Source organism: Protopterus annectens, chromosome 10.part0 (genome assembly GCF_019279795.1).
Source record: "Protopterus annectens isolate FY-2018-M chromosome 10.part0, PAN1.0, whole genome shotgun sequence".
In the NCBI taxonomy this organism is placed as follows: domain Eukaryota; kingdom Metazoa; phylum Chordata; order Ceratodontiformes; family Protopteridae; genus Protopterus; species Protopterus annectens.
Window position 1 is genome coordinate 1,714,097,520 of NC_056744.1, and position 12,551 is coordinate 1,714,110,070.

A 12,551-nucleotide genomic window follows, 5' to 3' on the forward strand; every position below is an offset into this window, starting at 1 on the left:
ACTTCGACCGATGCCAGGGACCAGTGCTAATAGTGGGAGAGGTATAGGACACAGCAGATATGATAAAGATGTTGGGTGAGATAGGGGAGAATTGGCTCCTGAGGACACTCATCGCAGTATGGAGAGAAAGCCATAACCCAGATGACTAGAGAATAAACATACTAGTGCCAGTGTTCAAGAAGAAAGGGGACGTTCACAACTGTGGGCAGTATAAAGGTATGAACCTCCTGACAGACTGCATGAAAGTCCTGGACAGGATGTCTGATACACCAATATGCAGAGGGGACATTCACAACTGTGGGCAGTATAAAGGTATGAACCTCCGGTAAGACTGCATGAAAGTCCTAGAGAGGATGTTTGATACACAAATATGTAGAGTTATAGAAAGTAAGATGGGAGATGTGCAATTCAGATTCAGATCAAAAAGCATCACCAGGCTGACCAAGGAGAAGGTCACGGTGAGCTGCCTGTCAGGTGCTAGGATCCGCCACATAACACAAGCACTCAGGTCACTCCAAGGCAAGTACAAATATGACTCAGTCATTGTCCATGCTGGTGTGAATGACCTGAGATGTACCTCCCTGGACTAAATGAAAAGAGACATAGAGGAGCTCTCTCAGCATGTAGCCCAGGCCGGTATGACCCTGAACTTGAGTAGCATCTTACCCTCATCAAGAATGATGCCACAATATAAAGACAAGATGATTAATTTCAACAGCTGGCTTAAGTATTGGTGTCATTCAAAGGGGATCCAGTGCCTGTCAGCATGGGATGACATGCTCGACAAGCCACGATGCTTCGCTAGGAATGGCTTGCACCTGTCACCCATGGGCTTTCGGATATTGGCAAAGGCTCTTGCTACCCCCATAGTGCCTATTTTAGGCAAGGCTCAAAAGACAAACCCACCTCCATAGGTATCACAAGAGATAAGAAACTAAGAGTAATGCTAGTCAACGCCAGAAGTCTAAACCTCAAGATGCATGCACTCAAAACTCTCCTTAGCATGGAGAACATCGATATCTGTGCAGTAACAGAAACCTGGTTCAAGGCTCCCGAGAGCACCCCAGCACTGCCAGTTTATACCTCATACCATGCTTTTCGGCCCCAAAACCTGGACTGAACCAAAAAAGGAGGGGGAGTATCAATATTCGTCAAAGATACCCACACCTCCAGGTTGGTAGCACAGCACGAAGCATCAGAGACTATCCATGTGCAACTAACAGTGGGTAAAACTGCCTTCCAGTTTATAGCCTGCTACAGACCACCCTCCCAAACCCAGGAACCCCACCGGCCTTCCTGAGAACACTGGAAAATATGAAGGTCTCTCCAAACTCCATTATATTGGGTGACTTCAACTACCCAAACATAGACTGGGAGCATTATTCTAGCTCCAACACCCTAGCTCAAAGGTTCCTAGAATTTATAAACTCAAATGCTATGGAGCAACTTGTTACCACTCCCACAAGAGGGGAAAACATACTGGACCTGATCATCACCAACATGGGGACTCTATGCTCCAGACCAGAAGTGTATCCCTCACTGGTAAGATCAGACCATAAACTAATCTCACTGGATATTCACATCCCAACCCCACCCCCTGCCCAGAAAACCACAGTGAAAAACTTCTCTAAAGCAAATTTCACACTCCTCAAAACCGAGGTGGAATCCTTCAAAGCTCCCGGGCCTGTGGAAAATACGGCCCAGACCACAGAATCCTTTATAAACGCATTCTATGAACACCTTCAGGAATGCATGGATCATGCAATCCTAAATAAAACCAAGAACCAATCCTCCAAAGGCAGACGTCCTGTCTGGTGGACCCCAGCCATAAACAAACTATACAACAGAAGGAGGAAGTTACATGACAGAGCAAAATCCCAAAAAGGGAAGGCATCTCTGATCAGTGTTAGCAAAAAACTACAGGCACTCATAAAATCGTCTAAGGCCAGCTTCGAGAGAAAAATTGCACAGGACACTAAGGATAATCACACGGCTTTCTTTAGTTATGTTAGGAACCTGGGTGGGAAATCCCAGATATGCTCAGAATTAGTCCAAAATGACAAAAAATACACCGAACCCACAGATATTGCCAACATCCTAGCTGACATGTTCAGCGCAAACTTCTCCCCCCCTCCCCACCAAAAGGGCAAATATCTATTCCAGCAGAGTGCTGCCCCCCTGACATCTCAGATGCTCAGGTAAGAGCCTCCCTCTCCAAAGCAAAAAACACAGCATCAATGGGACCAGACGGTGTCCCGGGCTGTGTCCTACATGAACTCCAAGAAGAGCTAAACCCAAACATAAAACTACTGTTCAATCTCAGCCTTACCACAGGATATGTACCCAAAGAGTGGCGTACAGCAACAGTGGTCCCTCTCCACAAAGGTGGTGCCTCAACGGATCCTGGAAACTATCGCCCCATAAGCCTGACTAGCTTGGTCTGCAAAGCTATGGAAAGGACCATCATGGACCTCATAAATAAAGATATTGGGGACCTACAGACACTGGAACCTACCCAATTTGGCTTTGTTAAGGGAAGCCTCTTAAACCTGGTTGATTTCTTTGAAACAGTCACCAAGGCCATTGACGAGGGGAAGGTGGTCCACACAGCCTACCTGGACCTCGCAAAAGCCGTCGATACAATACCCCACTCGGGCATTATAGATAAGCTCACCAGCTTAAATATAAACCCCTGTGTCACTAGATGGGTTGCAAACTGGCTCAAGGACAGAACCCACATGGTTAGAATTGCTGGAGCCATGTCAGACTCCAAACCAGTTACAAGTGGCATCCCACAAGGCTCAGTCCTGGGACCTCTCTTGTTTGGTATATATTTCTCTGAGGTACAGGCCAACACAGAAGGACTGTGGCTGACCAAGTTCGCAGATGACTGCAAACTGGGTACCATAATTGACTCTCCATCCGACACAAGCATCCTCCAAAAGGGCCTCATAGAAACAGGCAACTGGTGCTTGAGCCATGGCCTCAAGCTAAACGCCAAAAAGTGTATAGTCATCCCCTTCGGCAAAAACAAAGTGCCCACAAATTACCACATAGGTGGTAATCCATTAAGTACGGAAGTAATCCATTAAGTACGGAAGAAGTAATTAGGGACCTGGGGACCCAAGTTGATAGCAATCTCTCATTTGACAACCACGTGGCCAAAGTGGTTAGAAAAACATTTTATATAGCCCACCTAATCATGAAGGGATTCACATCTAGATCAGGGGAGGTCATCGTGCCTCTTTACTCATCCCTCATCAGGCCCATAATTGAGTACAATGCCCCTTTTGGGATGTACCTTACCAGACACCTGCAGCAACTGGAAAGACTCCAAAAGTACCTCACCAAGAGGATCAAAGGGCTCAAACAGATGCCATATGCTGCTCGATTAAAGAAACTTCAGCTCTACTCAGTGGCATACCACCTGCTCAGAGGTGATCTGTGCCTGACGTATAAAGCCATGTCCAATCCGGAATTAATGGACATGCTGCACCTCAGAAAATCCAAATCCCATCGAGCTATGCGCTCGAGAGACTTGAACCTCAGCATTGAAATAAATAGGACATGCTGGAGGGACAGATTCATAACCCAGAGGCTCCCTTCACTCTGGAATAAAATCCCAGTCCAGGTTAGGCAGAGTCCCTCATTGACTCTCTTCAAGAGGAATCTTGATGAGTGGATGGGGGATCGTAGATTTACCCCGGGCATCACTTCTGTGTCACTGTTAGACAGAGGCACAGTATACTAATCTCGAAAAAGGGCATAGCAAAATTTATTTAAAATGGGTGGCGAAAGCCAAACACACTCTGGCTAGGCTTATAAATGCCCTAGGGCAGATAGCCTAGTATGAACCTATGAACCTATGAACAGATCCGATATTTGCAGTGAGGCAGACAGTTGAAAAGAAGCTCTAGCTGAGTAAAGAGTCCAACTGGGCATTCCTAGACTTGGAGAAAGCATATGACAAGAAAGATTATCTGAAGTCCCAGAAAACATTGGCAAAATTGGTGCAGGCTATGTACAAAGACCCAATGACTCATGTTTGAACAGTGTTCAGTATCATAGAGGTGTTCCAGGTGGGAGGAGGTATGCATCAGAGTTCAGCTCTGATCCCAGTAATGTTCCTACTAGTGATGGACTACACTAGCAAACAGGTTGGAAGGGACAATCACAAAGTTGCTGTATGCAGACGATGTGGCACTAAAAGCAAGGTCTAAACAAGAACGTCCACAAAGGATAGAATGGAATGCAAAACTGAAGGCACATGGGGTGAAACTGAGTACAGATAAGACAGTTGTTGTAATGGCAGCAAATAGAGGAAAGCTGATAATAGAGCTAGAAGGGAAAGTATTGGAACAGGTTAACAGCTTCAAGTATTTGGGAGGGGAGGTTAAGAAGAAGGGAAGTATGAATGAGGAGGTCAAAGTCAGAAACAAAGAAGCTGCAGCCAACTGTCACAGAGTGTTGGCGTAGTGTGGATGCAGATGGGTGGTAGGATGCACACTTTGGGACAGAAGCTAGAGAGTAGGATAGAGTCCAAATGGGCATCCCTAGACTCTGAGAAAACACATGACAAGGTCCCAAGAAATTAGGACATCAAAGCACAAGCCGAAGCAGCTCCAATTGCAGACAAGGTGAAAGAGAATAGTTGGGTCACGTGCAGAAAAGCAAATTAATCTGGCGACGATGATTTGGGACAGACAGGAAGAACGTAAGAGGAAAGAAGAACGTCCAGCAGTGAGGTGGTGGTCTGTGTGGGACAAGACTTGCAAGAGTTGGGCGTTTGTGTCAAGGAAAGTAGGAGTGTGGTACTGAATCAAGAGAGATGGAGACAGTTGTCACAACACCCCGATGCTATGCAGAAAATAGAAAAAAGGGGGCTGAGGAACATGAAGAAATGTGAGTACAGTGATTAAAGTATGTGTTAATTATTTTACAGGCTTTTTGTTAAGCACCATACCTGCATCAAGGTGAACAGGTCATGGAAACCACGTACTGTCAATCACCCAAGATTAAATTTTTATCAATAACATAGGTTCATAGGTTGGTACTAGGCTATCGGCCCTTGGGCCTATACAAGCCTAGCCCTAACAATTCCCTGGATATTTCTTCCCACAACATTTACTTCCCTGGACCCCTGTCTAGCAGGGTAACTGATGTGATCCCCGGGGTGAATTTCCTATCTCCCTTCCAATCGTCAAGGTTCCTTTTGAAGAGCACCAAAGAGGCGTTCTGCTTGACATGTATGGGCAGTCTATTCCAGAGTATGGGGAGTCTCTGGGTCAGGAACCTATCCCTCCAGCATGTTTTGTTTATTGTGATGACAAGGTTTAGATCCCTGGATTGTGTGACTCTGAGGGACTGGGAATTCTTTAAGTGGAGCATGTTCAACAGCTCAGGGTTTGACATAGCCTTGTATGTTAAGCAGAGATCGCCTCTGAGTAGAAGATATGCCACAGAATATAGCTGGAATTCTTTTAGATGGTCAGTGTACGGCATCAGCTTTAGGCCTGTGATTTTTTTTAGTGAGGTATTCCTGCAGCCTCTCCAGCTGTTGCAGATGTCTTGTGAGGTACATACCAAACGGGGCATTGTACTCTATAATGGATCTAATGAGGGATGAGTACAGTGGAAAAATTACCTCCTTTTTTCTAGATGAAAAGTCCTTAGTGATGAGATGTGTCACATAGAAGGATTTCCTGACTTTTGTGGTGATGTAGTTATCGAAGGAGAGACCACTGTCCATCTGTGTCCCTAAGTCTCTCATCACACTTTCGGTGTTTAGTGTACTGCCACCTATGTGGTAATTCATGGGTACATGTTTTTTCCCAAAGGGGATAACTATACATTTCTTGGCATTACACTTGATCCCAGGGCTCTGGCACCAAGAATCGGTTTCTGTAAGGCCCGTTTGTAGAATATCCACATCATTTGGGGATTCAATAATGGCTCCCAGTTTGCAGTCATCTGCGAACTTTATTAGCCAGAGTCCCTTAGTGTTGGCCTGTACTTCAGAGAAGTAGATGCCAAACAAGAGCGGTCCCAGGACTGAACCCTGAGGTACTCCACTTGTCACTTGTCTGGAGCTGGATTTGGAGTCGGCTACTTTTACAGTCTGGGTTCTGTCAGTAAGCCAGTTGGCAACCCATCGAGTGGTGTAGGGATTTATGCCCAGCTTAGTAAGTTTATCTATGATTCCAGAGTGGGGGATGGTGTCAAAGGCCTTGGCGAGGTCCAAATAGGCTGTGTGGACTGCCTTACCCTCGCCCACAGCTCTGGAGACTTATTCAAAGAAGTCATTCAGGTTCCAGAGACAAGATCGGCCCTTCATGAACCCAAACTGGGTGGGGTCCAGTGTTGGAAGTTTGCCAATGTCTTTTTTTACAAGTTCCACGATAATGCGTTCCATGCCCTTGCAGATCAGGCTAGTCAGACTGATCGGACGGTAGTTCCTGGGATCCAAGGTGGACTCCATCTTGTGGAGTGGGATAACTGTAGCTGTGCGCCACTCAAGTAGGCATGAAGCCTGAGGTGAGGCTATGATTAAACATGACACTTAGGTGAGGTGCCAGTTCATTTTGTAGTTCATGTAGTACACAGCCCGGCATGTTATCTGGTCCTATAGATGCTGTACACTTAGCTTTGGAGAGTGCGATTTCTACCTGTGTGGCCATGACTACCAGAATTTGTCAATCTTTTCGTATTTAGATGGGCCCTTTAGGGGGTGAGAGGGGGTGAAGTTTGCACTAAATTGATCTGCCAGGATATTGGCAATATCCTTGGGATCAGTATATTTAATGCCATTCTGTTGTAGCTCAGATTATATCTGAGCATTGCCATTTAGATTCTTGACATAACTATAGAATGCCTTGTGGTTGTCTTTGGAATTTTTGGCAATTTTATTTTTGTAACTAGCTTTGGAGGATTTTATGAGGGATGTCAGCTTCTTACTGAGGCTGTTAAGGGAGTTTTTTTGCATCCTGGGATTGTCCTCTTTTCTGCAACAGTTTATTTTTTTCTGTTGTATAGTTTGTTTATGGCAGGGGACCACCAGATTGGCTTCCTTTTTTTTGGAGGAGAGTGCCTTGGTTCAATTTAGGATGGCACGATTCATGCACAAGTGGATGTGCTTGTACAGTGCCTTAGTGTAGGATTCAGCAGTCGAACTCTCAGCTCCCATCTGCATGGGTGTCATGAAGGTTGTCACTTCTGACTTGAGTAGCATGAAGTTGGCTTTGGAGAAGTTTTTTTACAGAGGTTTCCTTACTGGCGGGTGGGGTGGGATGCGGATGTCAAGGGCGATTTGCTTATGGTCAGACCTGACTAATGAGAGGGTGACCACTGGTGTGGAGCATCTATCTCCCATGATGGTAATGACCAGGTCTAGGATATTGGAGCCCCTGGTGGGACAATGGATTAGCTGATCCAGGGCATTGGAATTTATGAATTCCAAGAACCATTGGGAAAAGGTGTTGGCACCCGAGTAGTTTTCCTAGTTAATGGCAGGGTAGTTGAAATCACCCAGTATTAGGATGTTAGGTTCCATCTTAATATTGTCCAGTATGTTTAGAAATGTGTAGTGAGAATCTTGGGGTATGGTGGGGGATCTGTAGTAAGCTACAATTTGGATGGCAGTCTTACCTAGTGTTAATTGCACCTGGAGAATTTCAGATGCATTGTGTTGGGCAACTAGGCTGGAGGTGTGAATATGGAAACTCCTCCACCTTTAGTGTTTCGGTCTTGGTTTGGTGGCCAAAAAGTGTGGTAAGAGTTGTAGCCTGGTATTGCAGGGGCGCTCTCTGGAGCCTTGAATCAGGTCTCAGTTACTGCACAGGTATCGATGTTCTCCATTTTTAGGAGTGCCTCGAAAGAGTGCATTTTGAGGTTTAGACTTCTAGCATCGAGTAGCATCACCTTCAGATTTTGCATGCTTGTATCTGTTACGGTGGTGGTTTTGTCCTTTGAACCTTGCCTAAAAAAGGCACTATAGGGGTGGCGAGAGCTTTAGCCAGTAAACTGAATCCCAGGGGTGACAGGCACAGACCATCTCTGGCAAAGCATTGTGATTTGTCGATCATATCATCCCAGGCAGACAGATACTGGATCCCCTTTGAATGACACCAGAAGCTTAGCCAATTGTTGAAGTCAATCATTTTGTCCTTATACTGTAGTATCATTCTGAGTGAAGGCAGGATGATACTCAGGGCTAGGGTCATACCTGCCTGGGCCACATGATCTGAGAGCTCTTCCATGTCTCTTTTCATGTAGTCCAGGGAGGTACGTCTCAAGTAATTCACTCCAACATGGACAATGACAGAGTCATATTTGTACTTGTGGAGTGACTTCAGTGCATGCGTTATGTGGCAGATCCTAGCACCCGACAGGCAGCTGACTGAAATTTTCTCCCTGTTCAGCCTGGTGAGTGGGACATCAGTGTGCCTGACTATAGAGTCACCTATGACTAAAGTGTTGGGTATGCTGAATTGCCTTAGGGGCTGTTGTTGGGTGGCACATTGTGAGCTATGTGTCACTTTGGTTGTGAATGGTGTTTGTTTGAGTTTCAACAACATCACAAGAAATGGAATCTAAGCCAAACAGACCGACCACGTGAAAGAAGAGAACTAGTGTCTATTCTGCCAAATGCAGGCTTCATATTTTGTCAAGTTTCAATAAAAAATAATAAAATCACCACTAAAATACCCTTTATTCCAAAAAACAAAAAAAAACACAGTAAATGCTTTAATCTCCATAGAGTTCTTCAGAGTGGTTTAATATATAGTTGTTAAATTCAGCCAAGTCTTTTTTCACCCCCATTTCAGCAACAATTGCACAGATAATAATGACAAAGGCAGCATTGTGCTCTCCCTCAAACAAAATGAAATGGAAGTAGTTTTATCAAAGCTAGAAGCTCAAAACTAGAGGATTTTGAAAGTACATGCAAGTAAAGTAATATGTTATACAGTCTGATTACAGACTATCAAAGTATCCAACATTACAGCTGTGAGCATGCAAGTAAATGTAAAATGTGATGATGAACTAGCTGTGTCATAGCTTTGTGTCTCTGCTGGCACTTGAACGTTTGAGTGTTTTAAAATGATTATGCTTCATGTGTTTTAAGATCGTAATACGGTTTTGGCTTCTGTTATGGTGTACTGTGTATTGGCTATCTGGTCTTCAGTGTTACGCAGTAAATCCTTGACAAATATTCTTCTGTACCCGAAAACAAAATCATTATCCATCTGGAACTACTATAATGTCCCAAACCATAACTGGGCAGGGTGAAGTGGGCAGCTGTCCTAACCAAAGTGTGTTTGGAGAATCAATCAGCAGGTGCCGACATTGCTTTATGAAGCCGGAAGGATGTCGAGGCTTAATCAATGAATGTCAATGCTGTCATCCGCAGTCACGGCTGAAGCGCTCATTGTAAGGGGGGTGGTAGTAAATGTAGCAAGATAAGCCGATTATCGCAGCTGTTTATTTGCTGTTCAACTACCAGATGATTTAATGACAGTTCAGCACTTTTCAATGCTCCATTAGAACACGTATATAAAACAGAAGCAGGTTCAGTAATATATGCAATGTTTTTAATCCAGGATAAAATAACAAACAAGTTAGGCAAACTATTTTATATAATTTAACCTGTTGGTTATTATCTCAATGGTTTTAATCATGCTAACTGCAGCCTCAGTATTACACTTCCAAAACAACAGTCACAGTAAATAAAAATGAAAAGCTTGCTTACTGTTAATGACTCCGTGGCTTCCTGTTTTATGATCTTCAAATTATCAACTGATTCTACCTCCTGAGTAACCACAGCACAACTTTTAATGTCTTCAGAATTTTCTTGTATTTTTATCACATTCTCCAAATCTCCATTCTTGAGCTCCAAGTTGTCATCAGTCGCTACTGTATGGCTGCCCATGACATCACTTTTAATGCATTCAAGATTTTCTTCCATCTCTTTCAGAAGTTTTGCCTTTTCATTCTTAAGTTGTTGAATGAGTTTTTGCTCTTTGTCATGTAGAAACTGGTGCACTTTTGCAAACTGTAATGTAATGTATTGTTCCAAACTGCAAGCACGTTCCTAGGAAACAAGAAATATACAAACAGTCAAGTTCAATGACTGTATATTACAATATCAGTTGTGTCCACACATCTTACTTACATTACATTAAGGCAGAAACAGAACATCTGCCTATAAAACTGATGACCTTGGATGAAGACTGAGCCAGCAAGAATGCCTGGCAGGGAAAGGGCAAACATCTAAAATCTATCCTCAGCGGGAGAGAACAGAAATGCCCAGTGTAGAGGTGCACTTTGCATACAGTATGAGTCAGTGCAAGTAATTATTTTTTATTCAAGTATTTAGACTAGGGCAGTTAGAAGACGATGTGAGGAAGGAGGTGGCAGGTCCCAGACTGACTGATGTGTCTGGCCCTCTGCCACGCCATCCTCTGCTGTAGAGCCTAGATGCCATATTGTCTCCCGCAACACTTGTGTCAGGAGCAGACAATATTCTAACAGTTGCAGACAATATTCTAACAGTAGGATAGTATTAGCTCCAAGCGGTAAAGTGGTTGCAGTCCCAGTATGAAGACCAGTAACTGCTTGGAAGAGAAGATGGAAGAATCACGGTTATGACTTTAGTCAAAGGAGCATGGTAAGGCTTTATCGATCAGGTCCTGCTGGTTTACACAACACGTTTTCAAATAAGAGAAGTAATAGAGCACAGAGTACAGATCTTACTTATATAATTAGAAAACTGTTAGGTATCAATAATAAAGCAGCTCTGCTGTGATTCAAATAATGACATCCTTTAAGAATTTCTAAAGCAACAGTAACTGCAGATTGTACACTGGGCCAGTTTTAGGTCCAGGTCTGAGATATGCTTATAGATATGTAATGCAAAATGACTTGTAGGTATGTAATTCTAGAAAACAGTTCCATGACTATCTCAAGGGGACTGTAAGTTTGGGGAACAGATGTTTGATACTTCAGCTTGTGTTTGTCTGTGGGGATAGATTACAGATAAATAACCAGGTTTATTCCAAAACGAACAGACAATCCAAGTTAGCGCTTTTGTCTTGCCTCAATGGGCAAGATGACTTCAGACTAATAAAATTAAACATAAGTTACCATATTTAAATAAGAAAGTGATCACATGACATCATTGTTTTAAGAACTAAAAGGTGCAGATCATCCCTAACTGAAGTTAACTACTCACCAAACTAAAATACATTCTACTATGTACTAGTAAAATATATTACAAGAATTCAACATTTATCTTACTATTTCAAGGTGTTTTGCTGGTTTAAGGTGATTTATTTATTCATTATTATATTTATGAGCTAACCTTGCACAGTGTTCATTGTTTTTGATAAATTTTGAATTCTTGTAATATATTTTACTAGTACATAGTAGAATGTATTTTAGTTTGGTGAGTAGTTAACTTCAGTTAGGGATGACCTGCACCTTTTAGTTCTTTAAGCAATGATGTCATGTGATCACTTTCTTATTTAAATATGGTAAGTTATGTTTAATTTTATTAGTCTGAAGAAGTCTTGCCCATTGAGGCAAGACAAAAGCGCTAACTTGGATTGTCTGTTCGTTTTGGAATAAACCTGGTTATTTGTTTGGATTCAACCTGCTGCTTGTCGATTTTTTAGTTTTTGCAGTCTTTTTCTCTTTCACGAGTTTGTCAGTGTGATAGAGTACAGCTAATTGAAACAGAAAGCACTTATGTGATCCTGCTGTGCTGGGGAAGAACTGCTATCTACAGAATGAATTATAATGGTGTTGACAAACAGATCTATGACACAGAGCGACATATCAATTTGCAGAATTTGGCAAAAGGCGGGTAATGCACAATAGTTAATCTTGAAGCACAGGCCAAGGATATGCGCATCTGTAGTACAAAACTGCTCATACAGGTTACTAGAGGTCAGCAGTATATGGCACATACATATGTATGTATATATAATATACATACATATACAATGGTTTAAAGTGTATAAGGGACCCGGTGTACATCAGTGGTACCAATGACTCAATGGGCTCTTGTGTTAGGGGTACAAGGGGGTGCTGAAGAGTTCTAAGCCTGACCAAGTTTATAAGTTCTGAGCATTACTTTGCCTGTGTAGCTTAAAAGAGGGTCATTTCATCTTGTAAAGTGCCAGTTTGCAAAACTGTAACACTATGTTTTGACATTGTTTCAGATCATTGAACCATGTCAACAAAAAGTATGTGTATGATACAGATTACCTTTTGTGGATCTAGGAGTACACATATGTAATGCAAAAGGCTTTAATGTAGATCTGTGACTACACAAATGTAATGCAGAATGTCTCATGTGGATCGGTGACACCCATACGTAATGCAGAATGTCTTGTGTGGATCATTGACACCCATACGTAATGTCTCATGTGGATCAGTGACATCCATACTTACTTCAGAACTCTTCGCATGGACACTTGAGTGAAAATACAGAATGGAAGTGCCCCGTGTGGGTCTATGAGTACACATATCTAATGGATCAGTGAGTTCAGAGA

The 12,551-nt window shown here is 43.0% G+C and overlaps 1 protein-coding gene across 1 annotated transcript in view; it reads right to left on the minus strand.

Annotated features, from left to right (window-relative positions):
* Positions 1–12,551, minus strand: part of LOC122814460 (zinc finger protein 184-like) — a 172,408-nt gene that overhangs the window by 23,708 nt on the left and 136,149 nt on the right. The window contains exon 8 of the mRNA XM_044087040.1: positions 9,746–10,087. Within this exon, the coding sequence (XP_043942975.1) occupies positions 9,746–10,087 (342 nt within the window). The remainder of the gene's footprint in view (positions 1–9,745; positions 10,088–12,551) is intronic.